The following is a 27,835-nucleotide window of genomic DNA, read 5'->3' on the forward strand; positions in this document are numbered from 1 at the left end:
AGGCTGCTGGAGAGGCATGAATGGTTCCGAACTGAAAGACACAGCATCTGACTCCTGCCGATGCTGGAAGTATATGTGTTATACTAAACAGCGCCCTGCGTTGTTGGTGGCGGTGTCTGATAGTATGGAATCTAGTGTTGGAAAATTCTTACAGCGAATAAAATGGCGTTGCCTTCATTTATATCTATCGCACATTACCATGATTACAGTATTTTAACATGGTGTTACGAACAAAACGTGTTTCTAATGATTATATGTTTCTAATAATCTATGATTATAATTTTCTATTTGCATTTTGTTATTTTTTAATTTGCGTTGCGTAATTTTTTCATTTAAATTGTATAATTTTGCAATATTGTATTTTATAAATATAAATAATTTGTATGATAACTATTTGCATTGTAAATATTTTTTGCTGGTTTATTAGATATATATACGTGTATTTTTCAGTAGACACAAAAGCGGGTCTTTGAACGACACTATTCACAAAAATTCATCAGATCAAATATCGACATGTTTGACATGCTATATTAATATTTATGCTTGTTCTACTTTCAATCCTGCAACTTTTTCCGTCACGTGTTTCGCGCAATATTGCATAATTAAATCTCATTACATGTAATCGTTTCATTTCTTCTATCTTATATCTTTTGGGCTATCCTGGCCATGAAAATAAGTTAAAACTGTGTTAGAATTATTTGAATACATTAGAGACTACCAAATAATGTCTTGCTTTTCAGCGTTATTGTTTTCAAATTTTATCGGTTTTTTTTTATTTTTTTTTTTTTTATTTTCTACTTTATTATTCAATTCAATTTAATTTATTGACAAAAACCACATGTCGCACAAGTTATACATACAGTTTACAAATATAATAAGTACATAGAATTTCTTATATTAAATGCATCACGCATAAAGTACAAATATTTCTTGTTAATTTAACATCTGACATCATTAACTTTATTATATTGCCGAATAGTTTCTTGAACGGGTTAACCAAAAACGTGTGTACGTTCGGGTTCCACAGATTTTTAGTCCAAAATCATCCATAACTCTGAAGAGCAATTTCATTCGAATTTGCGCCTGATTTTTCAGTTTGAACAACGTGATATTTTTGAATCAAGAAATAGGAAGTTTTTGAAGACATTTTTTGAAAATTAACTAATTTATTTCATTATTAGAATTCTTACACATTTACATTGTATGGATATACTATAAATAAGGTAAGAAACTGAAGCATTTTCATGTTAACAGCTGATTAAAACAAAAGATATTTACTCTTCGGTAATGTTTTTGTGTAAATAAGGTAAAGAACACGCGTAGAAAAATAGAAATGTTTAGATACTTTTTGTAAGGAAATGTCTTTATTGTAGACAGAGAATGGAAGTATCTGACGCCAACTTGCAGGCCTTGGCAGGATATTTACAACAGACACTTTCTCCAGACATATCTGTGAGAAAGCAAGGTACACTGATAATGATTGTGATTGAATGTATAGTTATGTCTATAAGAGCTCATTAACCTAATCTGCTCAAATCAGACTTTTTTGAAATCCAGATATGATATAGAGCTTCTTGTGTTTTTATGGCAGCTGAGCAGTTTCTGGAGTCAGTAGAGGGAAATCAGAACTATGGACTTCTTCTCCTAACCCTGTTAGACAGAGATGGAGTTGAGCCCCACATTCGTGTCAGTGCAGCGGTCACATTCAAAAATTTTATCAAACGCAACTGGAGAGTGGTATGTATTGAATCTTGCTTCACTTCTTAATGTCTTCTTTGTTGGTCAAGGGTCTACAATCCATTTTTCCTCGCAAGTTAGGAAAAAGAGAAGCAGATCGAAAACCCTTTGCTAGCGAAGATGATTGCTTTGGTTCATGTAAAATATGTTTCTCACTCTTTCATATATTTGATACCATGCAGCAGTGAGTGATATTTACAGAGTCTGTGTCTTGTTTACATTATTTTTTTGTTGTTGCGTGAAGACTGATACTGACAAGATTCATGACAATGACCGAAACACCATCAAACAGCAGATTGTGGGATTGATGTTAAAAAGTCCAGAGCAAATACAAAAACAGGTAAGTAGGTTCAAATTTCTGAATTAATTCCCTTCAACTTCAAACTTCAGTTGATGTTTCTTTTCACTATTTGAAATTGTTCCACCTTAATAGAATTGCTCTCAAGAATAGTGATGATCATTATCTCAATGATTATTTTATTTGATTGTCTGACTGTGATAGGTTATAAAGAATATTTGAGGCAGCATTTGTACCAATGTGTTTCTTGTTTACATCATCATGTTGTCTATACATGACCTTATATTTTGTTTTCATTGATTTACAACAGTTGAGTGATGCTATCAGCATAATAGGAAGAGAAGACTTCCCAGACAAATGGCCAAATCTCATCATGGAAATGGTTGAGAAATTTCAGACCGGGGACTTCTATGTTATCAATGGAATTCTGCATACAGCCCATTCTTTGTTTAAAAGGTGAATATAGAAAAGACAGATAGAGATTACTGGTAGCCTAAAATGACTAAAATAATCATGTGCATTTCTTTTTATCTGTTTTCCTGCAATAATAAGCTTTTGAACATTGTTTGATTTCAGATATCGACATGAATTCAAATCTCAAAAACTCTGGGAGGAAATCAAATTTGTCCTGGAAAATTTTGCAAAGCCTTTCACTGAGCTCTTCAATGTAAGACCATGGTACAAAGTATTTACACTGTTAGCTGTTAAGAGTTTATAATTTGTTTAGATACAAATACTCATATTCTTCTATTTGTAGGCAACAATGGACTTGGCAACAAAGCATGCCTCTGACCCCAGTGCTCTAAAAGTTATATTCAGCTCCATTGTCCTTATTTGCAAAATATTCTACAGTCTAAATTTTCAGGTATGTGTTTTTACGTGGGTTATTAGGTAATAAATAAACATAACAACCTATATAATGTGAAACAAATGCTGTAATACACGGAACTCCCTAGGGAGTTGCTACTGTTCACACCAATATTATAAAGCCTGTATCAAGTTAAAAAAGAAACCAATTAATATCAAATGCAAAATTATTATTCAAAGGCCCATTTAACTAGTTGATAACATTCACTGGTATACATGTAACTACATGTATTGTCTAATTTAGGATTTGCCAGAACATTTTGAAGACAACATGAGCATATGGATGACCCATTTTCTGACACTGTTGAGTGCTGACAACAAAATTCTACAGACACAAGTAAGCACTCTATGCTACGCAGTGTATTCTGCAATGTATATGATACCCCATACATGTAAATAAAGTACACTATATACAGAATATTTATTTTGAACTGTAATGCCACAGGATACATTAACTATTCTTTCTATCCTTATCAGGAGCTTTGCAGGGTGATCTTTAGTTGTATACACTATTTTGACTAAGTAATTTCACTTTTTTGTACAGGACGAGGAAGAAGCTGGCCTGTTAGAGCAAGTGAAGTCTCAGATCTGTGACAATGTGGCACTCTATGCTCAGAAGTACGACGAAGAGTTCTCTCCTCAGTTACCCGCTTTTGTCACCGCCATCTGGAATCTCCTGATCTCGACTGGACTACAAGTGAAGTACGACGATGTAAGTGAAATGATTAAGTAAAACTGTCACTCGACATTGTTAGTAGGTCTCAATACAGTGTAAAATATGCTTATTACAAAGTGAAAGGGATGAACAATTTTGATTTATCATAAACCTAACTTTCTTTTGTGATCAGATGTAATGTAATTGAATGCTTAGTAAATGATTTGCCATTTTGAAAATTAATTTAATAATTATGATGATCATGTTAACTAACCATGTTTAACTGTATCCATATATACATGTACCTTAATAGGACTGAAGTGATAAATTGTAAGGATGTAAGGAACAAGTTCTCAGACCATTATATGTATTATGAAGTCATTCTAGTAGAGTGAAGAGCTTTGATTTAGATTGAATCTAGACTTTTATTCGACTGTTGTAGCTGGTGAGCAATGCTATCCAGTTTCTGGCTTCTGTTGCCGAGCGTCCGTCGTACAAACACCTCTTTGAAGACCCTGCTACTCTTGCCAGTATCTGTGAAAAAGTCATTGTTCCAAACATGCAGTTCAGAGGTAAGAATTTCCTAAACATTTTAATGCTTCCATTTCTCATTGTAGTTTTATACATTCTACACAATTTAAAGAATATTTCTTATTGTATATATTTTATGATATGAAATTCACTGAACATTGTAATGCTTACATTTTTTGATAAGGTTATTTCATATTTCCTACATATACAAAATATATACAGTAAAACACGCTTATAACGAAGTGCACGAGACAGGTGATTTTACTTCGTTATGAGCGGAATTCGTGATATTCGTCAAGTTTACAACATGAAATACAGACTTGGGGAATGAAAATCACTTCGCTGTAAGTGTCAATTCATTATAAGCGTGTTCATGATAAATGTGTTTTATTGTATATTATTTTCTATTCCCTGACTGTTACAGATGCTGATGAGGAGCTGTTTGAGGATAACCCGGAGGAGTACATCAGGAGAGACATTGAAGGATCAGGTAATGCACAGAGACATGCTCATACTTTTTAATGTTATTTTTGTACAATATTGCTACATGTATATTTATACTCTTTCCACTCTTAAATGATCGTTCTGTAATACAGGTAAGTGTGTATCTGATTTTTTGATTTATATAATTTTTGACAATAATGTCTTTTTCCTGCTTACATCAAATAAGAATTGCCATAGGATAAACAGTGTGACTTTGTCAGTAAATGGCTGTCCATGAATGTACAGTATGTAGATACAACATGACTATTTGTGGATATTTACCAATGAGTGCTGTATATTTTATAGATGTGGACACCAGGAGACGGGCGGCCTGTGACCTTGTACAGGCCCTCTGTAAGTCGTTTGAGGGGCCGGTCATTCAGAACTTCTCCCAGTATGTCCAGGGATTGCTACAGGTATCGATTATCATCCATGCAGTATCTATAACAACCAGTCATGTTGTTATGCCTTCAACAGTAACAGAAAATAAGAAATATTTTTTTAAAAGCTGAAAGTTTAATAATTATGTTTGATTAGAAAATTAAAAAAAATACTGTATTAGCAGGATTTAAATGGGCACATTTCATACATTATTTCTTATTTAATTTGAAGTACATTTGCAATTTTCATCTATCTATAATTGTTTAAAATGTTTCCTTCAAGGAGTATTCTAGTAACCCTGCACAAAACTGGAAAGCCAAAGATGTGGCTGTGTACTTAGTGACATCATTAGCAGCAAAGGCTCAAACACAAAAGGTAGGATCTCTCTCTCTCTCTCTCTCTCTCTCTCTCTCTCTCTCTCTCTCTCTTTCTCTCTCTCTCTCTCTCTTTAACATTACTGATTTACTTTAATTTTACTCATAGTTAGTGGAATTTTTGAAAATTAATCAAATATGATAAACTTATTAAACTGAAATTTGTTAAACAAACATTTCAGCATGGGATAACACAAACAAGCACCCTTGTAAATGTGACTGATTTTTACCAAGCTCACATTCTACCAGATATTCAAAATCCTGATGGTAAGTTTTACTGGGAGCAGGCATTTAATGCTTTTACAAGCATTTAAAAAGCGTTCTAAAAATTTTTAAAGAATGGCCAGTATGGTAAATGTTCAGGACATATCTGAATAGAAAACTGTCATATTTAAACTGAGATTATTAAATTTGTGGAGTTTTTTTAGCTCACCTGAGCTGAAAGCTCAAGTGAGCTATTCTGATCACATTTTGTCTGTCGTCCGTCTGTCTGTCTGTCTGTCCGTCTGTCCGTCCGTCTGTCTGTAAACTTTTCACATTTTCAACATCTTCTCAAGAACCACTGGGCCAATTTCAACCAAACTTAGCACAAAGCATCCTTAGCCTAAGGGGATTTAAATTTGTGAAAATTAAGGATCACGCCCTTTTGCAAAGGGAGATAATTAGGAATTAATGAAAATTTTCGAGAAATTTTCAAAAATCTTCTTCTCATGAACCATAAGACCAGGAAAGCTGAAACTTGTGTGGAAGCATCATCAGGTAGTGTAGATTCTAATTTGTGAAAATCATGATCCCCGGGGGTAGGGTGGGGCCACAATGGGGGGAACGAAGTTTTACATAGGAATATATAGAGTAAATCTTTAAAAATCTTCTTCTCAAAAACTAATCAGCCAGGAAAGCTGAAACTTGTGTGAAAGCATCCTCAGGTAGTGTAGATTCATAGTTGTGAAAATCATGACCCCCGGGGGCAGGGAGGGGCCACAATGGGGGAACGAAGTTTTACATAGGAATATATAGAGTAAATCTTTAAAAATCTTCTTCTCAGAAACTAATCAGCCAGGAAAGCTGACACTTGTGTGAAAGCATCCTCAGGTAGTGTAGATACAAAGTTGTGAAAATCATGACCCCCAAGGGTAGGGTGGGGCCAAAATGGAAGGTCAAAGTTTTACATAGGAATATATAGAGTAAATCTTTAAAAATCTTCTTCTCAGAAACTAATCAGCCAGGAAAGCTTAAACTTGTGTGGAAGCGTCCTCAGGTAGTGTAAATTCAAAGTTGTGAAAATCATGATCCCCAGGGGTAGGGTGGGCCACAATGGGGGGCCAAAGTTTAACAAAGGAATATATATGGTAAATCTTTAAAAATCTTCTTCTCAGAAATTAATCAGCCAGATGATTCTTTATAATTGTTAAGATTTTGGCCCCAGGACAATTCTTTGGCCTCATAAGAAGGTTCAGAGTTTATTCCCCACTTCAAGAACGTGAGTTATTTCCCTTATAAAATTGGAACTCTTCTTTGTTAGCGTAACTTCCGCTGACTACAACGTATGTTGTTATGGACGCCTCCGCCGAATTAACGCTATTTAATGACTGGACGATCGCAAAACTAAGAGAATTTTTGAGAGAGAATAATCAAATAATATCAGGTAGCAAAAAGGAACTTGTCGAAAGAGCACGCGGCGTTATTATTCTTAAACTAACGGCTGTCCAAGGGCAAAACAATCAGTCTGAGAAAAACTCCAAGTCGTCAACTTTTTCAGATGGAGAACCTATACCCGATATCCGCACTCTGTCTAACTGGTCATCAGATTTTACTAACATTCCCGATTTTTCAGAGAAAGATATTTATAATTATCTTGTAATCAAAATGAACACTAAACGTCAACTTAAATCAAAAGTGTTCCTTGAAGATAAACATGTCCATTCGGTGGAATACAACCCTATCAATAATGAAAGTTCTCATTGTGCCATACGTTGTAAAGTTATACCATCATTCCCATCAGCTGACATGAGCAAGCGTCCTGACTATGATGTGTCAACATTTTTGTCAAAGGTTACAGGCAATGTGTTTGCTGCACATTGCACCTGTACAGCAGGGTATGTTAATTGTAATTGTGTACACTATCGTGCCAGAAGTATGTACACTTTTCCTTTTTCCCTATACATTTCATTGAAACAAGACATATTTAAAAGGGTTTTTGTTGTTATTTTTTGTCAGATTTTGAATAATTTTTTATTGATTTAATTAGATTCAATTTGCACTTTTTGACAAAAGTTGAAATAGTTTTTTGACAACTCATTTGTAAATTATGATATTTCAAACACAACACAAAGATATTTTTTAAAGACTCTATTATACTGTATATCTTTTGCAATAAATATGATGCCAAAAAAAAAAAAAGAGAACTTTATATTTTGAATTGGTCAATCCAATTTTTTCAAAATTAATTAAGGGGTTATTTTTTAACGAATCTTTAAAAAACGTTGGTTTTCAATGATATATAGAGTGAAAAGAAAAAAATTGACATACTCTTGGCACTGGTCCGAGTGTAATACATATAATCAATATCTTAATTACCAAAAAAAAAAATTAAATAAAAAAAAGATGGGGAAAAAACTTAAAAACTTAATCTTTGTGTTTCTATGAAGTACTTGTTTCACTTTAGATATAACTCATGAAAAGTGTGAAGTTATTTTTAAATAAATAATTACAGATATATTTTTCTATTATCATTAAATCACAGTTTTGGTGAGGCGTGCAACCACATTTCTGCATTACTTTATACAATTGCTGACATTGCTGAAAAAAAGAAAAGTGGTCTTCTTTCATGTACGTCAACACAATGTGTGTGGAACAACCCAAGGAAAAGAAAACTTAGTCCAAAAAAGTGCAGTGAAATAAAATTCAAAAAGTTTTCATTTGGCTGTTCATCAGTTCTAGAAAATAAAACCAGCAAATCTGCAACTAACAGCATCATAGCATCAACAACATTCAACGTAGAAAGATTTAGAAAAACTCTTGTTGAAAAAAAATCTAAAGCAGGCTGGCTTACATATTTTGCAAAGAAAAAAGATGGTACTGAGGAAAATATACCATTGCTTCATAATATTTTATTTATGTATCATGATAGTGTAGATATGTGTAATTCACAAGTACAAAGTGATTTGTGCAAATATTTTGAGTCTCTCTCTGTGTCAGATGCTGATTGTGCCAAAATTGAAAAACTTACAAAGGGTCAAAACAAAAGTCAGAACTGGTTTGAATGCAGGAAAGGAAGGTTGACAAGTTCAAATTTTGGAAAAATTTGTAAGCTAAGGCCAGAAACTGACCCCCAAAATTTATTGAAATGCTTTTTGTATGATGTTTCCTTTCCCACCAACAAATTTGTCAGGTGGGGAATTGAACACGAGCCTGCTGCTAGGAGATTTTATTGTAAACTATATCCTTCATATATAGTGAGTCAGTCAGGACTTATTGTTAATCCAAAATACCCTCATCTAGGTTGTAGTCCTGATGGTATTGTTACATTACCAACTGGTGAGATTGGTCTGCTAGAAATTAAATGTCCAGCATCAGACAGATGGCGAATCCTTTCACCAGCTGAATGTGGACTTGATTCTGAATTTTGTTGTTCACTTGATGAAAATCAAAATTTAAAACTAAAAACAAACCATAATTATTATTTTCAGGTACAAGGTCAAATGGCAATTTGTAATAAACAATGGTGTGATTTTGTAATATGGACACTGAAGCCACCACTCTCTGTAGAAAGAATATATTTTGATGAATCATTCTGGTTGAAATGTTTAAATAGACTGAATGATTTTTATCTGAAAAGCATGCTTCCAGAACTATTCACACAGAGGTTGTTAAGGTCTCTGAAATAAATTGCAACATGGATCTTCAGTCCCCTTTGCTCAGTTGTTTTATTATCATAGGCGTCGGAACCGGGGGGCTAGGAGGGCTTAGGCCCCCTCCCCCCCCCCCCCACCCTTTTGCAAAGTTAGACCTAACCATTAGGCAAATAGCAAAAAAGAAGGTTCACCCCCTCCCCCCACTTTTTGTCGCTGCAAACATAATTGTTCCTAAATTTACTTTAAAAAGATTCAAATATTCAACCCCCCCCCCCCCCCCCCGGAATAGGAATTTCACGATTAGAGGAAAAAAAATATTTGGTAGTAAGAATTATTTTGGAATTCTAGGTATCCCCGCCACCATGGATTAGCAATGTCATGATTTTGGGAATTAGGTTTTTTTTTTTTTTTTTTTTTTTTTTTTGCTTGTCAAGATTTCTGAGGATTAGTCTAGCCCCCCCCCCCCCCCTTTAATTTGCCTCCGACGCCAGTGTTTATACATTTTTAGAACTTAAAATGGATAGCAGTTCAGGTATTCTATTCCTTTATTGCAGAAGGAATAACAAGTTGATATACATGTAATGTTAAAAAAACTTCATTTTTTCATTTTGTGAAACTTAATGCCAATTATACAGAATGGAAAAATCAATGCTACACAATTCTTTTGATTTCAACCATACAACAATTGTACTAAACCAATTACAACAATTGTACAAAATATTTGAATGAGAATTGTTTTCATATGTGCAAAAATCCTTATCTATAAATTAAGATATACAAATACATGTACCTGTCAATGAATTAATATTACCTTAATGACAAACAATTCATTGGCAGAATATGATTTGGCAGAATATGAATATGATTTGATACATACGTACATTAATATTTTCATGGTGGTCATTGCTTTTAAGCCTATAACTCTATGTCCTGCTGTTGTCATACATTAAATGTATAAAAATTCAGAAGTATTGTTTTATATATATATAAATATAATTAGAAGATTTTAAATATGTTTTGCAAAAAGTATGAGTTCTTAGTACTCAATATGTGTGCATGCACTTCTTTATAATGAGACTGAATTTATGCACATGCAATTAAAAAATATGAAAATCTCATCAAATAACTATAGCTATATATATTGGAAGCAGACATTGAACAAGTTATAGGAATATTTTTTTCTATCATAAGAACCTTAAATTGTATGCAAGCACATTTTCACTATTTAGCTATGAAGCAATGTCATATTCTGGAACAGTACACAAAGGGGGAAGGAGATTTGTCAAAGCAACACAAATTTTCCAAATTTTAGAACACTGAGATGCCATACTTAACTGCATCACACCTTCAAAAATATGAAAGTTCTTAATTCTTTCCATTTGTCTTTCAACATGTATTCTAAGATGTGCTATTTCACGAGTCAGTAAGACATCACTTCTGGACATTTGTGTATTTTTTTTCTTGAAAGGGGGAATAATAAGATGAATACCCTTTGGCGTAGTTAGATCTGAAATGATGAAACCCTTATCTGCCATGATAGCATCGCCAACTTCACACAAATCTAAAATTCCGCAATTCTTTGTTAATTGTTTGTCACTTATACTTCCCCCCCAAAGGTCTGAAACAAATGTTGTAACACCTGCTGGGCTGATGCCTATGAGTCCTTTAAATGTCATATGGGATTTATAATCACTGTAGAGTAATGACTTGTTAGCAAGAGAACTAGGTGTTTGCACAAAAACTTCAGTACAGTCTAATATGACTCTGCAGTTACTAAATTTTCCCTTAAATGAACATGGCATGGTGGCATATATTGTTTCTTTGGATGGCCACATTATCAAAGGCTGCAACTGAACAAACAAAAAATCAATCCATAAATTAAAAATATTGCTGCAAGTTGAAACACTAACATTAAACCTGTCTGATAAATCCTCTAGGAGTAATCCCAGCCGTAGTCTCATGAGAACAAGAAAAAACTCGTCAATAATCCTTAGTCTTCTTGGTCGTCCTTGATTTGAAGATGAAATCCCTACACGTGTTGTACTTTCGAGTGCATTATCCTTTATCTCATCAAACACAGCATTAAATGTCTCTTTGTTAGGAATACCTGTGTAGAATAAAATTTTGGAGTCATCCTGTTCTACATCTTCAAAGGTGAACACAGGTCTAGAAACTTGAATCCCTTTATCAATGAAAAGCTTTCCATCAGTCTGTGTTTCTGCAGAGGAGGAAACACACTTTTTCATGGCCATGCTGTTAAAAAAGGATTCATCAGTCTGTGTTGATGAATCTACAGTTAACAAAATAGTCTGAGTTTCCTTATTTTTTGGAACTTCACCAGCACATGTTGTCCAGTCTTTATGATAGTCGTGCATATTTAGGGAATCCTTTAACGGGTCATCTGAAATTCAAATTATATATACTGCATATCAGTAAGGGATTCAAACTCATGACTTATAGATTTATAATTATAATGTAACGCATTGCGCTACACTGTTGGGTAAAATTTTCAGAAAAGAAAAATTTTTAAAATCATGCATGCAATTATGTTTTTTTTTCTGATAAGAATTGCATCACAATATGGAGCTGTCCCATACCACCTTGAAATACATTATAAAAAATATGTAGCAAATTTTTAAGTTTCTCATTAAATTTATATCAGTTATATTAAGTAATAGTCACAAATTATGTAGAACCTGTTTGTTCAAGGCTATCCTGGTTATCCTCACTCTCAGGAAGCTGATTGTCCTGCACACCTGGCTCATGAGAAAAGGGAACAGCTGGGGCATTTGTGGTTGAGGGTGCCTGGATTGCAAAGTAATGTTGCTCTTGACTAATTCAAATGTTTGCTCTATCTCTGAACCCACCCCCCTTTAACACATTAATTTACATACACAAAAACACTCAATGATAGTTAATAAATAAGATACATTCAAAAAATAAATAAACAATGACAAAAACTTTTAAACATAATTGAGGAATATTACTAAATTATTGAAGCATAACAACTTCCAACATTATCATTCAAACACTAAACTCAAAATCATTCATTACATACGTTATCTTACAAGATATGCTGGATTTACCCCCCCCCCCCCCCCCCTCCCCACGAATGTGAATCAAACATGTTTTATCGTTTATACTAACCGAAGTTTTGAACACCTTGTTCGGAAATATCGACGGCAAAGGATGGGTTGCAGAGGGGCCGCTACCATTCACGAAATGTGAAGAACACACGTACGAATTCTTGGTGTAGGTGAAGTCCTTGCGCACTAACCTTGCTCGCTGCAGCCATATTCTACGTTTATCTGCATCGCTTGGAAATCTGTGGAGACTGACGACTTGCCCCTCTACGGTTTTCCCCCTATAATTACTACATATACAACAATACTTTCTTGAGCGGTATCCCGAAGCAGAGCTTTTCGTTCGTACGTCCATTTTGACAGTTGTCAAGAACGCCCGCGGAAGTAGACGTATATTTTAACGCATGCGCAGTTTTACAATAGGAGAGTTCCAATTAGGGGAAATAACTCACGTTCTTGAAATGGGGAATGTACGTTTATATCCCATATAGAAACAATTGTTAAGGATCTTTTTGAGAACTGCAATACTCAACATATGATATGACTATAAAATCATCCTGTTAGAAAAGGGACTAATGATTATAAACATAAGAATATCCAGGGGAAAAATGGATTTTATTTATACAGAATCAACATGTATTATTGTACATTGTCCAGATAGTTTGTATTATGACTCCATTAACCTGATTTTATCATACCTATTGTTCCTCAGGTGAGCGATGTGGCCCATGGGCCTCTTGTTTCTTTCAAATTTTGACATGATTGGTTATTTGCCTTATATATTTCTCAATACCAAATTAATGCATGTTTGATTTTCATTTCAGTCAGCTCAACTCCAATATTAAAAGCAGATGCCATTAAATATTTGATGATATTTAGAAATCAGGTAAAAAGATTTGTTCAACTTTATTTTTCTTTAAAATAGGTGTATGGGTACATGTTTTTCAATTCATTAAGATAAATTCTAAGTTCTGAAAACTAGAAATCTACACATAATTTTTGTTTAAAACGCTCAATTTATTTTCTATATTTGAAGATATGTTTAATTTTACAGATCCCGCATGAAGCTTTGGTAGCCAGTATGGCCAATCTTGTGCTGTACTTGAAGGCCCCTAGTGTGGTTGTCCACTCCTACGCTGCCCACACTATAGAAAGGATTCTTATGGTGAAAAAGCCTGATGGCAGTGGACCTGTGTGAGTAGTTATAATGAAATTGTGGCTCCATGGTTTAAAAAATTTTTGACCATGCAGCCTCCTTAAGAAAAGTAGAATACGTCTATATTATATATATATTACGATATATTTATTCAGATTGATTTGGCTTTACATTTTGAAATAAAGTTTTATTCCCAAAAGATAACATCATACATTTTATGTTATATGTACCTACGATATGAAATACAATAATGTTGATGCGTACATTTTATGCTGAATTCCTAAGAACCGTGTTCCTTATTTTTCAGCATTACACATGGACTGATAAAAGGTTGTGTAGGTGATCTGATGAACAACTTGATAGCTGCCATGAACCACCCAGGCTCTGCAGAAAATGAATACATTATGAAAGGTGAATCCCTCATACCATGTAAAAAAAAAAAATCGGCAATAAATAAGCATTTGAAAATTAAACTCAATTCTGTTGATGAATTTTTTTTCAAACTAGATCTATTTTAAACACTGTTTCATGTCCTGATGTTTTTTGTAAAAGAAATTCAAAATTAAAAGTATAGAGTGTGTTTTAACAAGTTTTGGGAGTTTTTTGCCGGGACATGTATCCTGATATTCTTAAATGTGTTATAATTCTAGCACTGATGAGAAGCATGTCGACATTACAAGAAGATTTGTTGCCTATGATGGAACAGCTTTTGAAATTCCTCACCGAGAAACTTAAACAAGTCAGCAAGGTCTGTTCTAATTAACCTTCTTCCCAGAAATTATATTTCTCTGTAAAGTGTACCATATTTAAGTTCTTATATTTTATTGGGAAACCTACCAATTATTTCCCTAGATGCTAACTCTAAGGTTTCTTATCTTGTTTGGGTATCATTTGAATTTTGACCCTATATTGATGATGAGGGTAAAGATCTTACTTTATTCATGTCTTGTTTGATTGTCAGTAAAATTTTATTGAGTTTGCATTGAATCTTTTTTTTTATCCAGAACCCCAGCAAACCTCATTTCAACCACTACCTGTTTGAGTCAATCTGTGTTGGAATCAGGACCACATGTAAACACAGCCCTGGGGCGGTGGTACAGTTTGAACAAGTCCTGTTTGAACCATTCACATTTATTCTTCAGTCCGATGTTCAAGGTACATAATTAGGGAAACATATAAATATATATTTATATAAATATAAATTTAAATGGCCTTTTTGCTTTATATACATGTATTTATCTTTTATGTGTACCAAATGGTTTGAAAAGAATTTTATTCTATTTTTTTGTCTAATTTAACTAAGATCTTAAAAAATTTCTTTTCACTAAATTCCAATACTTTGTCATTGCAGAGTTTCTGCCCTATGTGTTTCAAATCTTGTCTTTACTGATTGACCACCACCCTGAGGGTAAAGTGGCTGACACATACATGGCTCTCTTCCCCCACCTGATGGCGCCGGCTCTGTGGGAGAGGCCAGGAAATATCCCCCCACTGGTCCGTCTCCTGCAGGCCTACATAGAGAAAGGAGGGAAACAGATAGAGACAGAGAAAGTTGTAAGTATTAACAGCTACATAAATACTAACAAACATTTCTTTGTACTACAAGTGTTTGCCTCTTTATATTGGTGGGTTTTTTAATAAATTTTTCTTTATATGAGATATTGCACTCCCATTCAAACATATTAAGTACTTGTATGTCTTACATTAGTTAACATGTACATGTATATCAATTTTTCAGAATGGATTACTTGGGATATTCCAGAAACTTATAGCCTCCAAGACAAATGATCATGAAGGATTTTATCTCCTTAACAGCATACTAGAGCACATGCCGAGGTCCGATTTTATGCATACATCTATATTTAAAGTTGATCAATTTTACTAACAGAAATGATATGTTAGTTTACATGTGTAACTGTAATTGGGAAAGATGTTCGGTATGATGTTCATTACTTTATTTTTCAGAGCGGTAATAGACCCATACCACAAGCAGATCTTTATTCTCCTTTTCCAAAGATTATCCAGTTCAAAAACAACAAAATACATTAAAAGTAAGACATCTTCTTCCCCTTTACAGCATATCCTGTTTGAAGGAAATATTCAGATTAATGTATTTATACCCCCCGCAAACGAAGTTTTGGGGGGTATATAGGAATCACCTTGTCCGTCTGTCTGTCAGTCTGTCTGTGCAATCGTGTCCGGTCCATATCTTTCTTATGGAGAGGCATTGGAAGTTCTTACTTCACACAAAGATTGCTTATGACCTAAGGGTGTGTCATGACCTTGACCCAAGGTCATTCGGGCAAGGTCAAGGTCACTGGCAGAAAAAGTGCAAAATTCGTGTCCAGTCCATATCTTTCTTATGGAGAATTATTAAAATTTCTTACTTCACACAAAGATTGATTATGACCTAATAGTGTGTCATGACCTTGACCCAAGGTCATTTGGGCAAGGTCAAGGTCACTGGCAGAAAAAGTGCAAAATTCGTGTCCAGTCCATATCTTTCTTATGGTGAATTATTGGAAGTTCTTACTTCAAACAAAGATTGATTATGACCTAAGGATGTGTCATGACCTTTAACCAAAGTCAATCGGGCAAGGTCAAGGTCACTGGCAGAAAAAGTGCAAAATTTGTGTCCGGTCCATATATTTCTTATGGAGAACCATTGGAAGTTCTTAATTCACACAAATATTGCTTATGACCCATGGGTGTGTCATGACCTTAATCCAAGGTCATTTGGGCAAGGTCAAGGTCGTTGGGAAAAATAGTATAAAATTCGTGTCCGGTCAATATCTTTCTTATGGAGAATTATTGGACGTTGTAACTTCACACAAATATTGCTTAGGACTTAAAGGTGTGTCATGACCTAGACCCAAGGTCAGGTTGGCAAGGTCAAGGTCACTGGCAGAAAAGGTGAAAAATTCGTGTCCGGTCATTATATTTCTTATGGAGAAGCATTAAATGTTCTTACTTCACACAAATATTGCTTATAACCAACAGTTTTAAAAAAAATAGAGCAGTTGTTATTTAAGGAAAATGGACGGTGAAATAGATTCATCCAATATTTTCTATAATTGGAAAAATACACGCATTATGATTTTTATCTTAGCGAGGGGTATCGATTGTGAGCTTGCTCACAGTACCTCTAGTTTTAATTTCCAATCAACTTTTTTCTCCAAGCATATTAATTTCACATCAAAATTTAATCTATTTCTTTTGAATTTCAGTGATTCATTATAAACTACTTGCTGCTTTCGTGTGATGTATAGGTTATACACATTTTCCATTATTTCAGGTTTGCTTGTTTTCTTCTCTCTGTATGCCACCATCTTTGGAGCCAGTCAGTTGGTAGAACTGATTGATGGAATTCAACCAAGGTAACTAGAAATAAACAAAATTCTAATGGCTATTTGTTGTGAAATGGAAGGAGGGCATTGGGTAGTAAATATATGGAGTACATTTTAGGTGCCTCATTCTAGCCAGTCAGTTGGCAAAACTCTTTTTTATGGAATTTTTTAAAAATATATTGTGAAATCCATGGCCCCTGAGTCGAGGTCCAGGACATGGAAGGGTGGGGGGGGGGGGGGGCAATATACCGGTAGTGTTAATGCATATACGGTTTTAAAATTTTCTTCTCTTTTCTCATACATCTGTATAGAAAAACTGACTTATAATTATGTTTACCAGGAAGTCCTCTACTGAAATTTCATATTTTCATGTCCCCTGGAGTATGGGTTTTGACTCTAGGGCAGGTCTAAAATGGATGTATAGGTGTTAAAGCATATAATGTTAAAAAATTATCTTCTTTACTCCCACACACCTGAAAGGAAAACTGAATTCATGATTTTGTAGACCAGATCTCTAACTTTTTCGACAAAATTATAGGTTTCATAGTTCTTTTTGAAAGATTTCAGGCAGGGAGGTGGACGTCATTACAAATTTATAAATTATAGGTTTCATAGTTCTTTTTGAAAGATTTCAGGCAGGGAGGTGGATGTCATTACAAATTTATAAATTATAGGTTTCGTAGTTCTTTTTGAAAGATTTCAGGCAGGGAGGTGGTCGTCATTACAAATTTGTAATTTTTCTACTCCAGAATGAAACCTACCGTAATTAATTAAATGCATGTATGAGACTCCTTGACAAAGATTGTGTATGGGTTACATGCTACTCAGGTGACCGTTAAGGCCAATTGGCCTCTTGTTTAAATATGTCATCCATTTTTTCTGTATTTTTATGTGTATATGCATGCATGTATTTTAAAAACATCTGAACAGAGTGTGGAAACAAATGCCTGGTTTTGTAATATATTGTACAACCTTCTTTAGATTTTGTTACATTGTATGCATTTATATTGTTGTATATGTTCATAGGATGTTTGGTATGGTTTTGGAGAAGCTGTATCTACAAGACCTACAGAAGATCTCGGGGGACGTGGAACAGAAGATCTGTGCGGTGGGCGTCACTAACATACTGACCGAGGCTCCAGCCATGCTGCAGAACTACGAGGCTTTCTGGTCAGTTAACTTGGATCTTTGCTGAAAATTTCAATGTGTGGTTTCTGTATAAATTTACTTATCAAGATTGATCTGAACATAAAAATTTGTCAGTCGCTCATAGGACTTTATACTAGGGAAGTCAATTTTACTCGGTTGGCTTAGTCGATTAATCGAAGGCTTTAGTCGAGTGATAGTCGAGTACTCGATGATTTAAGCGTATTTGAAACTATGAGTCTTTTTTTAATTCAAATAATGTTACTGCCACATTGATCTTATCTTAAATTAAAGAACATTTAAAAACTTATGATAGCATATACTAAATGTATTTGATTTTTAAAATAAATTGGAAAGTATTATATCTGAATATTCGTTAGAAAATGTTCTGCCTTTTCCTTTTTTCTCGTGACTCTTGCATATAATTGAGCTCAGTATTATCTTATAAAGCAAATCAAATATGACCTGTTCCACAGTACTAAGTCATTGTCCTTGCCTAATCAACAATCAAAGATTAATGATTACAAAAACAAACGCCTTACGATAATTATTGATATGATTAAAGTTTTGATTATACAAACATCTAATCTAATAAACAACTTAGAAGAAACACAAATTGTACTCAAGTAACGGTATATGTCTGTTTAAGTAAATCAAAAGAGATCAATTATTAGCCGCTTCAAAAATACACAAGGGACATCGATAGAAAAGAGCGTAACTTACGAATCATACATGTCGATAACAGAAAACTGTTATCTACATTCGTAGAACAAAAAACTGCCGTGTTAAGAACAAATAAATAATATTTTTAAATTCCATTCACTTTATTACGAGTAATCGACTAAAAAAAATTAAGTCGATGATCGTTTTTACCGATCGATAGTCGAGTACTCATTGACATCCCTACTTTATACCAGTTCCTTCGATTTAGTTATGTGTGAAGATTTACTTGTTACTTTATATTTTAAAATTTTAGATAGTGTTCAGTGTCAGTTTTGTATACAATTGAAGTTTAATTATGTAAAATGTACTATAAAACATATTTGAGGTTTTAAAGAAACTTCAACAATGACTTCATTATTAAAGAACATATTTTTGGTAATGATATGAGAAGAAATAAAGCCATTTTAACTGGCGTTTGGGCTTTGGGAAGTATGTGACAAGACTATGTGATGAAGATGGGGTCTACCAATGGTTAATGCCTAGTCATTGGCTAATAGATATGAATACATTGAATGCAATGACACTGGTCCAACTCAATCTAAAGGTGTATATTTCAGTTGAACATAATCGATTTCTCACAACAGAACAGATCTTGGTAGGAAAAATGTCCGATTGTGACAGGCTATGAATATTAATGAGCTTCTCTTAGCAAATAAGAAAAAAGGAGGTCAATATTTGACAGCTTGTTTTGATGAGCAAACTAGATTTTAACATCCCTCTGAAAGTCCAAGCTCTTGTTAAAATGGTTGTTATATTGTCACACTTTGTTTTGGGTCAAGTTAGAGAATGGGTTGTCTTCTTCAGTTATATATCCAGTACTTGTTTTTGATTTTTATAGGTGTAAACTTCTTCAAGCACTGGTTAGTCTGTTTGAACTACCCAAAGATGAATCCACACCAGACGATGAGCACTTCATTGAGATTGAAGACACACCAGGTATTTGTATTACAATGTAATTACTATCTGTATCAACTCTGAATAAACTGAATGAGAAACTTGAAATAGAAATCTATATGCTAAAGAGATCAAAACTGGGGAAGATGGTTTTGTTTTAACCTTTGAGATTTACTAGATACATACACTGTTTAAGGTTAATTACATGTAAAGATGAAAGGTCATTCACATTGTATCAAGCCATGGTCCTGATTCTGCATACAAGTAGTAGACAATAACTTTGGCTGCCTAATCACATAAAGTACATGTATTGTTATATTGAATGTTCATGCATAACATGGGGCATCATGTTTAATCTGCTTGAATCTTAATGTTCTGCACTGTGACTGCACCAGTCTTGTTTTGTTTAAATACCGTATATACTCGCCTATAAGTATTGTTCGCCTATAAGTCGGTTGCCATTTTCTGACTGTATGTCATGCCTATAAGTCGGACCCCTACTTTTTATTCAAATTTCTACTCCCAAAATACCGACTTATAAGCGAGTATATACGGTAAGCAATGGTAACATTAAAGGTCAATCTCTGGCAATGCTTAACCCCATTATGTACAAAATATTCTTTTCTTGTGCCCCTATGGCAAGATGAGAAAGGTTCATACATAGATTGGCTGAATTTGCAACAATTGGAGGATTTTTGCATTAAATTAAAAATTGCCAAGATTCTGGTACATTTAAGTGAATAAAGAAAATTTTGGCATGACCTGGCTTGACCATCACCATGTAAGAATTCAGTGTAAAAGAACTTAAAATCATGATAATTGTTGCAGGCTACCAAACAGTTTATTCCCAACTGGCCTTTGCTGGCAAAAAAGAAAATGACCCATTGGCAAAGTCAGTGCCTGATGCCAAGGTTTATCTCGCCAAACAACTTGCTAAACTTTCTGCAGCAAACCCAGGGAAGGTTGGTATTCTCTTTGTTTCACTCTTTAAATAAGCCCATTAGACACTGGTTTATGAATAGAATATTAGAACAAAGACAGTCTTGATTTTTTTTTGTAATTCTAACAAGCTTTTTTCATAGTCCTTTTATATAGTCATCATCAGTTATCATAGTCTATCATTTCTGCTCAAGAAAAAAAAACAATTGACATTTCTCAACTTTTTTATTGATGGTAAATTTAGTTCTTGATTAAAGTGGCACTCAAGTCAAACATTTGAAGCCGTACCAGAACTACCATGCCCCAACTAAAAATTGGTTATTTTTCAACCACTGTATTACAAAACATTGAAAACAAAGGGCTTAGAACCATTTTATAAAGAGCTGGGACTTTCGGTAGGACATAACTATCTATTTCTTGCATCAAAACATAATTAAAATGACGCCGGTTTAGAGTGAAATATGCATAGATTGCACAGACTGAGGTCAAAAGCCAAGTCCAAGCTCTTGTTATAATGATTCTACACTGTATGTTTGTGGTTGCTCAAAAGAACAATTCTCAATTAAAAATAATAAGATATATCCCTATTTCCCTATCTCGAAGGCATTATGGTTCAAGATCCCAGGAATGACTGGATGATGGAGCAATGTAATACAACATGTATATATATGGGAATTTGTTTAATTTGGGTTTTAATGTAGGAAGAAAAATCTACCATCTAGTCTTGGCATGATTTTGTTTAAACCCTTTGCTTATCTATATTTGCAGATTGCTCCATTGATTCGAAGTGGTTTAGAAGAAGGCGCCCAGACCTTTCTGCAGAAATACTTCACAGCAGCCAATGTCTCCATTGCATGATAAAAATACTCTTTTCAGAAAAGACTATGTCATGGCCATATGTGTGCTGCCCTTTGACTCAAGGCTGATCTGTTAGATACATCGCTCAGTGTTCATTGTTCTCCTACCTGAACTTACTTGTACTTCGTCCTAGATGTTGTGCAAAGCATGGACTACAAAATATCAATCTATTGTGCAAGCTTTGTAAACTTTGGGTTCAAAAATTGAAAGAAAAGTGCTATGTTATGTTATTAATAAATTATGAATTAAAATAAGGGTTTTGTGGATTACTGGTAGTTAGAATGAGATACAAATTTCCCTTGAAAGAATCTTTGAATACCAAAATGCTGAAAGGTGTAAATTTTGACTCCACAATATCCCACAAGCAGCTTTATACTTTGTGCAAGTATTTTAACAATTTTTCAAGGTTTACATTGAAGTAACTCAGCAGTTGCAGCAAGATACTGTAAATGTTTAATCTTTTTTCTTTTTTTTTTCAAATCATGGCTTCCTGTTCAATAGCGAGACCCAAGGAGGGGTGCCAAGTTTAACAGTAATAAAATATTGAAATGTCTTAAAATGAACGAAGATCAATAATGCTAAACTAATGTGATTTTGTTCTGATGAAATTTGTTTCAATCATGAAACCCCAGACAAATGATGGTGCCCATTTACAAGTGCCCTCAAAAATAATTTTCAGGAATCACTTTTGATGTAGATCATTTTTTAATCAACACCCTTGCCCCCTTATCAACAATGAGGCTTCAGGAGATGATTGAAAACAATCTAAGCTCAGACCAATAACTAGGGATGCAGAGGTTAAATGCCCTTTCCCTGATTTTGCCTACTTTTGTTTTAGAAGAAGATGGGTGAACAACTGTCAAGGCGTATAAAATGCCAATGAGGAATGATTACATACTGCAAAATTAAAATATCACTAAATCTGCCATTTTTTCAAAAATAATTAAAAACAGTGTATATGTAACGTAACATCGGTTTGTAACCCTTAAATATTTTAAATAAATGTAATAGGTTAATTTAACGTAGCTCGCGGGTTTGCTGACGTCACAATAGGAATCGACGTAAAGAGTTGACCGTCATAGTAAACTCATAATTTTATTTTAAAATGACAAATGAGATATTTAGGAGTATAAAAGAAAATATTTTTAAAAGCTTTTATGCGGTTTATGACTGTTTATACAAAGATTTATAATATCAAGTGCTGAAAATTTAAAGATGTCACATACATTGTCACATTTTGTTTTATAAAGATAAAGAACGAGTGTGCGTTAGAACTCTTCCATTTAAAGTCATGTTTTAAAATAGAATGTATGCATTAACTTAACGCTTTTTTTTACAATTATAACTTCCTTAATTTGTACTACCGATTAAATTCTTAAATTTCTTTTGGCCTGAGATAACTGTTTTATTCGATTACTTACTTATAATGTCAGTAGTTGCCTGGCATTTTATTTTTGCATTGATTGACTCAGAGTTTCATAAAAACAAAAATAGCAATTTTCTGTATCTTTACAGCCTTACATTAATTGCATTTGATAACATTCACAATAATGTCTAATAAGCATTTACATGTTCTAAAATGTGTTAAACAGCTAGTCTTGTCAATAAATGCATTTCAATTTTGGTGTTCTAAGAAGTAAGGAAATGATGACGTCAGGCTAACGTCGTAATGAAAATATAAGGTTTTGAGAAATCTTTTAAATCTTTAAAGTTTTTTTGCCAAAAATTGGCCGAGAACACATACTGATATTTTTTTATGAATCGATTCATAATTATCTCCTCTGTTTCTGTGTTGAGTATGATTAATTTCGTCTGAATCGTTTAAAAGTTTGGAGCAAAGTTTTGTAATGCGTTTCTCGGTTAAAATGTGCATTTTACTATATATTTCATTGAAATGGCGTTCCTTGATTTTATTAATGACACTGTATTTGAAACACGATAACATTATTACCGCGCAGACGAATCTTAAATAAATTTTAGAAATAAAACTATAAAACCTATGGATCACGTGGACAAATTTTCAAGGTAGGTTTTCTCACAAGCAGGTAAACCCGCGAGCTACCTTAAACTGGCGTATGCGTGTCAAAACCTCCAAATAATGTCATTTTTATAACTTCAATGCAATCTCTTTCATAGAGTAGGTCTGAGCTCCATATTTTTGTCATAGTCTAAATGCTGTTTAATGGAATTTAAACCGATTTCTACAACAAAAAGTGGAGATGACCCACTATACTTTTAAAATGTCATTTTGTAGCCCAACAATTGAACGTTTTCGTAATATAACACAAGTCCGTAAATTCGTGGCCAATGTCTCATATAGCATAACAACGCACTTTGTTGTGAATGAAATGGCTTAGTGGTTAGAGCACCAGACATTAGGTAAGTTTATAGAACTTGGGTTTTTAGGTTGTGGGTTCGATACCACCAAAACTTAAGGATTTATTTTATTTTTCTTATCATTTTTAGCTCACCGAGCTGAAAGCTCAAGTGAGCTATTCTGATCACATTTTGTCTGTCGTCCGTCTGTCCGTCTGTCTGTAAACTTAACACATTTTCAACATCTTCTCAAGAACCACTGGGCCAATTTTAACCAAACTTGGCACAAAGCATCCTTAGCCTAAGGGGATTCAAAGTTTTGAAAATTAAGGATCCTGCCCTTTTGCAAAGGGAGATAATCAGGAATTTATGAAAATTTTCGAGAAATTTTCAAAAATCTTCTTCTCATGAACCATAAGACCAGGAAGGCTGAAACTTATGTGAAAGCATCCTCAGGTAGTGTAGATTCAAATTTGTGAAAATCATGACCCCCGGGGGTAGGGTGGGGCCACAATGGGGGGTCGAAGTTTAACATAGGAATATATAGAGTAAATCTTTAAAAATCTTCTCAGAAACTAATCAGCCAGGAAAGCTGAAACTTGTGTGGAAGCATCCTCAGGTAGTGTAGATACAATGTTGTGAAAATCATGACCCCCGGGGGTAGGATGGGACCACAATGGGGGGTTGAAGTTTAACACATGAATATATAGAGTAAATCTTTAAAAATCTTCTTCTCAGAAACTAATCAGCCAGGAAAGCTGAAACTTGTGTGGAAGCATCTTCAGGTAGTGTAGATACAAAGTTGTGAAAATCATGACCCCCGGGGGTAGGGTGGGGCCACAATGGGGGGTCGAAGTTTAACATAGGAATATATAGAGTAAATCTTTAAAAATCTTCTTCTCAGAAACTAATCAGCCAGGAAAGCTGAAACTTGTGTGGAAGCATCCTCAGGTAGTGTATATACAATGTTGTGAAAATCATGACCCCCGGGGGTAGGATGGGACCACAATGGGGGGTTGAAGTTTAACACATGAATATATAGAGTAAATCTTTAAAAATCTTCTTCTCAGAAACTAATCAGCCAGGAAAGCTGAAACTTGTGTGGAAGCATCTTCAGGTAGTGTAGATACAAAGTTGTGAAAATCATGACCCCCGGGGGTAGGGTGGGGCCACAATGGGGGGTCGAAGTTTAACATAGGAATATATAGAGTAAATCTTTAAAAATCTTCTTCTCAGAAACTAATCAGCCAGGAAAGCTGAAACTTGTGTGGAAGCATCCTCAGGTAGTGTATATACAATGTTGTGAAAATCATGACCCCCGGGGGTAGGATGGGACCACAATGGGGGTCAAACTTTTACATAGGAATATATAGAGTAAATCTTTAAAAATCTTCTTCTCAGAAACTAATCAGCCAGGAAAGCTGAAACTTGTGTGGAAGCATCTTCAGGTAGTGTAGATACAAAGTTGTGAAAATCATGTCCCCCGGGGATAGGATGGGGCCACAATGGGGGGTTGAAGTTTAACACATGAATATATAGAGTAAATCTTTAAAAATCTTCTTCTCAGAAACTAATCAGCCAGGAAAGCTGACACTTGTGTGGAAGCATCTTCAGGTAGTGTAGATACAAAGTTGTGAAAATCATGACCCCTGGGGGTAGGGTGGGGTCACAATGGGGGGTCGAAGTTTAACACATGAATATATAGAGTAAATCTTTAAAAATCTTCTTCTCAGAAACTAATCAGCCAGGAAAGCTGAAACTTGTGTGGAAGCATCCTCAGGTAGTGTATATACAATGTTGTGAAAATCATGACCCCCGGGGGTAGGATGGGACCACAATGGGGGTCAAACTTTTACATAGGAATATATAGAGTAAATCTTTAAAAATCTTCTTCTCAGAAACTAATCAGCCAGGAAAGCTGAAACTTGTGTGGAAGCATCTTCAGGTAGTGTAGATACAAAGTTGTGAAAATCATGTCCCCCGGGGATAGGGTGGGGCCACAATGGGGGGTTGAAGTTTAACACATGAATATATAGAGTAAATCTTTAAAAATCTTCTTCTCAGAAACTAATCAGCCAGGAAAGCTGACACTTGTGTGGAAGCATCCTCAGGTAGTGTAGATACAAAGTTGTGAAAATCATGACCCCTGGGGGTAGGGTGGGGTCACAATGGGGGGTCGAAGTTTAACACATGATATATAAAGTAAATCTTTAAAAATCTTCTTCTCAGAAACTAATCAGCCAGGAAAGCTGAAACTTGTGTGGAAGCATCCTCAGGTAATGTAGATTCAAAGTTGTGAAAATCATGACCCCCGGGGGTAGGGTGGGGCCACAATGGGGGGTTGAAGTTTAACATAGGAATATATAGAGTAAATCTTTAAAAATCTTCTTCTCAGAAACTAATTAGCCAGATGATTCTTTATAATTGTTAAGACTTTGGCCCCAGGACAATTCTTTGGCTTTACAAGAAGGTTCAGAGTTTGATGTAGGTTTATATCCCATATATAAACTATTGTTAAGGATCTTTTTGAGAACTGCAATACTCAACATATGATATGACTATAAAATCATCCTGTTAGAAAAGGGACCAATGATTATAAACATAAGAATATCCAGGGGGGAAATGGATTTTATTTATACAGGATCTACATGTATTATTGTACATTGTCCAGATAGTTTGTATTAATTATGACTCCATTAAGCTGATTTTATTATACCTATTGTTACTCAGGTGAGCGATGTGGCCCATGGGCCTCTTGTTTGTTGTTGAAATATTTCAAAGTGAATATAGTAAAAAAAATACCTTTTGTAAACTTGTATTATAACATTTCAAATATATTTAATTATAAAAAAATGTATTAAATTTGAAATTGTATTTTACGACCAAACCAAATGGGCAGTTGCGTCATTTTATTCCCCCATCTTCTTTATAGCATTTCAAGCTATACTCTAATCTCAATTTCTGTTTTAAGTAGAGAATACTCATTTCATGGAAACATTCAATGATTTGGTATCAATGTATTAGACATCAAACAAACCAGATGCTGTTAGGGAAAGTATAGTACCACTACGGCGGCTGCCCCCACTCCGGAACTTTTAAAAGAAATTTATTTCTGAACGTTTTGTGCTTTAATGCTAGCGCTCAGGAGCGCTAGCAACTACATTAGTTTTTTTCACTGGAATACGCATGCTCGTCTCTATAGTAGGGGATTCTGGTAGTACTGTAGATAAACTGTACCGTTTGAATTTCATTTTATCATCTTCACATGAAGTTTTATGTTTTATTGTAAATGTCAAAAAGTATCAGTAGCTTAGGTCTAATAATGAAAAGTTATTTTTAATATTAAAATAAATTATAGCTAGCTTTATCTTAAATTCCTTCAAGCTCGGAAAACAGCTTCGAATATGTTTTCTGAGCTTGCCGGAAAGGCCCGAGAAGATACGATTCCAATGGTTCTTGAAAATTTTCACCTTGAAATTGAAATTACAGTATAGATACATAATGATTGACTCGCAGTCAGTGAGCTATGCCAATGCCGATGTGATTCACAATTCTAAATTGAGACCCCACTCCAGCACAATTCCAGTACACCACCTCCTATTGTTAATTAATCGATTCAGAAATTTAAACCAATGTTTTAGAAATCTGATTCTGTGTTTTGTGATGGCTACAGCGCTAGCTCACCAATCTTTTTAAAAGATAAGCTTGTTGCCATTTACATTGTGCAACAAAGAAAGATTATTTGTCTTTGGTATAAGCATAAAAAACACATTGCATTAAAATTACATTTTAATGACTAACAAATGAAAACATTTACACTAGCTCATTCATACATCTCTCTGAAACATTGGTATGTCAATGAAGATTCACATCTGAAAAATATAAGAAAATATACATGACATTACGCACAAGTAATTTTTAAAATGACAGTTGAATTAATCATGGATAAAATACTGGCACATGTACATGTAATATTTATAAACATATTTATAAACATACACATGTATGTTCTGCATTTCAATAATACTAATATCATACATTCCCAAAGAGGTTAATGTAATTATCCTTTAATATGAGCTTCTAATTAGTTTTCTTTAGCACAAATGGAATGATTGCTAACGAAATTGACTAAATCAAAAGTTTCTTTGCTTAAAAATCGCTCCTTCCATGTACTTCTATAGAAGTTAATGCGC

At 34.3% G+C, this 27,835-nt stretch overlaps 2 protein-coding genes across 3 annotated transcripts; one reads left to right on the forward strand and one right to left on the reverse strand.

The window, feature by feature from the left end:
- The first annotated feature begins 1,066 nt into the window (after nt 1-1,066).
- On the forward strand, nt 1,067-21,597 carry LOC128166551 (exportin-2-like). 2 transcript variants are annotated; one of them, XM_052831799.1, is made up of 27 exons: nt 1,067-1,223; nt 1,374-1,465; nt 1,592-1,737; nt 1,982-2,077; nt 2,346-2,491; nt 2,612-2,702; nt 2,793-2,900; nt 3,147-3,239; nt 3,447-3,614; nt 4,000-4,129; nt 4,513-4,578; nt 4,878-4,987; nt 5,235-5,327; nt 5,509-5,593; nt 13,088-13,149; nt 13,318-13,457; nt 13,727-13,830; nt 14,070-14,167; nt 14,424-14,574; nt 14,771-14,973; nt 15,158-15,255; nt 15,385-15,470; nt 16,715-16,796; nt 17,793-17,936; nt 19,474-19,571; nt 20,358-20,491; nt 21,237-21,597. In XM_052831799.1, exons 2-27 carry the CDS (start codon nt 1,381-1,383, stop codon nt 21,324-21,326), a joined length of 2,907 nt encoding a protein of 968 aa, XP_052687759.1. In that variant the 5' UTR covers nt 1,067-1,223; nt 1,374-1,380; the 3' UTR covers nt 21,327-21,597. The 2 variants fall into 2 exon arrangements, with proteins under 2 accessions (XP_052687759.1, XP_052687760.1); XM_052831800.1 differs by having other exon boundaries at nt 1,069-1,223; nt 1,378-1,465.
- Nucleotides 9,708-12,716, reverse strand: LOC128166552 (uncharacterized). The gene is made up of 3 exons (XM_052831801.1): nt 12,328-12,716; nt 11,877-11,985; nt 9,708-11,581 (listed from the first exon to the last, which is right to left on the reverse strand). The coding sequence occupies exons 1-3, from the start codon at nt 12,616-12,618 to the stop codon at nt 10,410-10,412; spliced, it is 1,572 nt and encodes a 523-aa protein (XP_052687761.1). The 5' UTR covers nt 12,619-12,716; the 3' UTR covers nt 9,708-10,409.
- Nucleotides 21,598-27,835: the final 6,238 nt, after the last annotated feature.

Source organism: Crassostrea angulata, chromosome 10 (assembly GCF_025612915.1).
Source record: "Crassostrea angulata isolate pt1a10 chromosome 10, ASM2561291v2, whole genome shotgun sequence".
Classification (NCBI taxonomy): domain Eukaryota; kingdom Metazoa; phylum Mollusca; class Bivalvia; order Ostreida; family Ostreidae; genus Magallana; species Magallana angulata.

Excerpts from the sequence above, each read along its gene's own strand:
- LOC128166551 (XM_052831799.1), top strand. The coding sequence starts at position 1,381 with ATGGAAGTATCTGACGCCAACTTGCAGGCCTTGGCAGGATATTTACAA. Across the intron at positions 14,168-14,423 it reads AACTTAAACAAGTCAGCAAG|AACCCCAGCAAACCTCATTT; the intron begins GTCTGTTCTAAT and ends TTTTTTATCCAG. Across the intron at positions 19,572-20,357 it reads TGAGATTGAAGACACACCAG|GCTACCAAACAGTTTATTCC; the intron begins GTATTTGTATTA and ends TAATTGTTGCAG.
- LOC128166552 (XM_052831801.1), bottom strand. The coding sequence starts at position 12,618 with ATGGACGTACGAACGAAAAGCTCTGCTTCGGGATACCGCTCAAGAAAG. Across the intron at positions 11,986-12,327 it reads ACAAGGTGTTCAAAACTTCG|GCACCCTCAACCACAAATGC; the intron begins GTTAGTATAAAC and ends TTTGCAATCCAG. Across the intron at positions 11,582-11,876 it reads GGATAGCCTTGAACAAACAG|ATGACCCGTTAAAGGATTCC; the intron begins GTTCTACATAAT and ends TTTGAATTTCAG.